Source organism: Glandiceps talaboti, chromosome 12, assembly GCF_964340395.1.
Source record: "Glandiceps talaboti chromosome 12, keGlaTala1.1, whole genome shotgun sequence".
In the NCBI taxonomy this organism is placed as follows: domain Eukaryota; kingdom Metazoa; phylum Hemichordata; class Enteropneusta; family Spengelidae; genus Glandiceps; species Glandiceps talaboti.
The window spans coordinates 4,117,998-4,121,180 of NC_135560.1; the positions used below are offsets into that span (position 1 = coordinate 4,117,998).

Sequence of the window (3,183 nt, forward strand, 5' to 3'; positions counted from 1 at the left end):
AATCCGACGTTTCGAATGAAAATTCTTTTTTAAGGTATTGAAAGGCAAGACATCTAAGGTAAACACCTGAATACAATATCTGAATGGTATGGAACAGAACGACAACCACGCGTGATTAACGGTTATACGTGTGTAAAGTTCTAATAATATCCGCACGCACCAAATAGAACCCAATAGAACACGCCTGGAATATAAAATAAGCGTGATTAGACTGGGAATGACGTGAATAATCCATCAATTTCAAGGGGTTCCAGCGTTCCGAGACGGAACATATAACTTCCTCTTCCTTCAACCTCAATAGTTTCTTATCGCCGGAAACCTTACAAATTCCTGAAATAGACATGTACATACCTGATATACTGATATATATATATATATATATATATATATATATATATATATATATATATATATATATATATATATATATATATATATATATATATATATATATATATATATATATATATAATTGACTGGATGTAGATAAAACCACATAAAAGTGCTCAATACGGGTAGTAGAGCGAATTATATACAGTCAATCCATGTGACAAATTCAAATGGATTACGCACACATGATAGTGTTAATATAGTTGCACTGTTTACTTGATATGAACAATTTTGAGCCAAGTTAATAAACTTACTCTAGGCATTGTGACATACGTACCTGAAAATCCTTGAAACTCTAAACACCAAAAATGTTGCCAAGTTAAAGCTTGTGCCATATACTATTGAAACTGTGTTTATAACCATCTTGTTTTAAGGAACACACTAATATATATACAATTAAAAGCTAGAAAAACTCTTACTAACAATGCTACATTTTATCTAACCCAACTAAAGTCTTACCAACATAAACTACATGTCATCTTTGACTGAACAAAAATCACACCAACAGATGTATATGACGACTAAGACGATACAATTGTTATATAGTGTTAGTAAGATTTTGTTGAACCAGACGATCAAATGTAACAATGTTGGTAAGATTTGTGCTGCACCAGACCATAAAATTTAGCACTGTAGGTAAGATTTTTTTGAACCAGATGATAAAATGTAGCACGTACTGTCGGTAACATTTTTGTTGATTCAGAACCAGACGATAAAATGTAAGATTTTCGTCGTCCGTCATATAATTTCAGGTTTCGTGATTTTAATAACAATATATACCCGTTAGCATTATGTATAGTGGCTATTGTGATGTATAATAACATTGATACATGTTAGATATCATTTGAAAATAATTTATGGTGACCCTTTGTTACTATTTTTTATTTCTAGTAAGACTGAATTGGAGTTAAACGCAGATTGAATACCTTTATTTGCTAGGCGTATACAACCTTAACTACATTATCCCATTTACTGTTTTACAGATGCCAGCAATGAATGTTTCCACGAATCGAACGGGGCTGATTATAGAGGAACGAAATCTACAACGAATAAAGGAAACAGATGTCAAAAGTGGACGTCTCAATCCCCCAATACCCATACACGTACACCTGACAATTATCCATCGGGAGGTTTGGGTGATCATAATTATTGCCGTAACCCTGACAACTCAGCTTGGCCATGGTGCTATACAGTTGACGGTTTGAGGTACGAGTATTGTGACGTAGGACAACCTGGATATTGTGGTATGTAACCAGAACGTGTTTTCTTGGATTTCTAGCGCTGATGAGGATAGGGATGGGGGGGGGGGGGGGTTAAAGGTTACGAACGAAATAGAGAAACTGGTACTTTTAATGTATGCCATGGTCATCAAAATATGGTTTGTAGATTGATCTTTATTGTTAAGTTTTATATCTACCGTACGTCATTCAGGGGAGTCATTTTTAAAAATTATACTGTCCATTGTTTTCACTTTATCATCTAGACATGTTGTTAATAATTTCCAAATAGCAATATTATGTATAACCATATCGTGTCTTGTACTGGAGGGATATACAATATTTTTGAATAATGATTTAATCTTCGTTTACAGAAACAAGACTAAATTCACTTCAAGGTAAACTAGTCCAACTGAGGGGCCCAGTTGCAGTAGTTGCAACCAAGCCATTCCCTTCTGCAATGTCTGATGTAGCCGTCTCGTTCTGGATTCGAAGTTCAGGTTCAAGTTCAGGTGTCATATTTACCTATGCCAAGGCGAATGTCCCTAACGAGTTTAGTGTACGGGGGCTCGGTAACATGAAGGTCTACGTTCACGGGTCAGAAGGTGAATCATCATCAGTCAGTGCAAATGACGGGAAATGGCATCACATGGTGGTCACGTGGACAACTACGTTTGGTACCTGGCAGATTTTCAAAGATGGTGCTCTTGCAAATTCGGCCTATTATTTGGCTGAAGGTCAGCAGATCCAGGCAGGGGGACTACTTGTGATTGGACATGGACAGTTCGAAGCAGGTGTGCTAGAGTATATGAATGGCCTGTATGGAGACATTGCCGACTTCAATGTCTGGAATAGGGTGTTGACATCAACTGAAATTAACGGAATGACTGGTGGATGTGATGGCGCTGTGACTGGTAGTCTTATATCCTGGGACGACAACGACTTGAGTGTACAGAGTGGCACCCCCGGATCTTCAGTTCTACAAGAATCCAATAGTTGCAAAAACTGAACAGCTCGAAACTAATTTTAATTGTAAGTCCACCTTGCGATTATTGATAATTCCGAGTTTGAAAGAAGATAAATTTGATCTCTTAGAAGAAGTTAAATTTGGATTGGAATTTCCATGGCTTATATATTGCATGTACTTTGAACTCTCAAATCTGTATGCATGCGCTATGCTGAAATAACTAATAAATTGTTAAAATCTGAAACTCTCATCGTCTGGTAATTCCAAATCATTCAGCAAACAATTACTCTACTCTCTAGATATATCTAGAGTAATGTATAATGTTACAAGTGACCATACTGTACAGAGTTCAAACATTATTCTACTTCTTTATCATTTATCGCACATATCTATTCAATATTGTTTTTTCACTTGGCAAATAATGATATAAAAAGATTTAGTCTTTCAAAGCAGGGGTGGCTACCTGTCTTGCACGACTTGTAAATTCTCGGTAAAAGTACACTTGAACAGATAACAGATTGTAAAATGCATGCACCAGTTTTAGTTCAAGATATGTAAATACTTTTCTTCATTCGATTATAACTTTCATTGTAAGATGGAAAACGCATT

At 35.8% G+C, this 3,183-nt stretch overlaps 1 protein-coding gene across 1 annotated transcript; it reads left to right on the forward strand.

Moving 5' to 3' along the window:
• The first annotated feature begins 862 nt into the window (after window positions 1–862).
• Window positions 863–2,616, forward strand: LOC144443611 (uncharacterized). Its single transcript, XM_078133154.1, has 3 exons — window positions 863–941; window positions 1,374–1,634; window positions 1,982–2,616. Exons 1-3 carry the CDS (start codon window positions 863–865, stop codon window positions 2,614–2,616), a joined length of 975 nt encoding a protein of 324 aa, XP_077989280.1.
• Window positions 2,617–3,183: the final 567 nt, after the last annotated feature.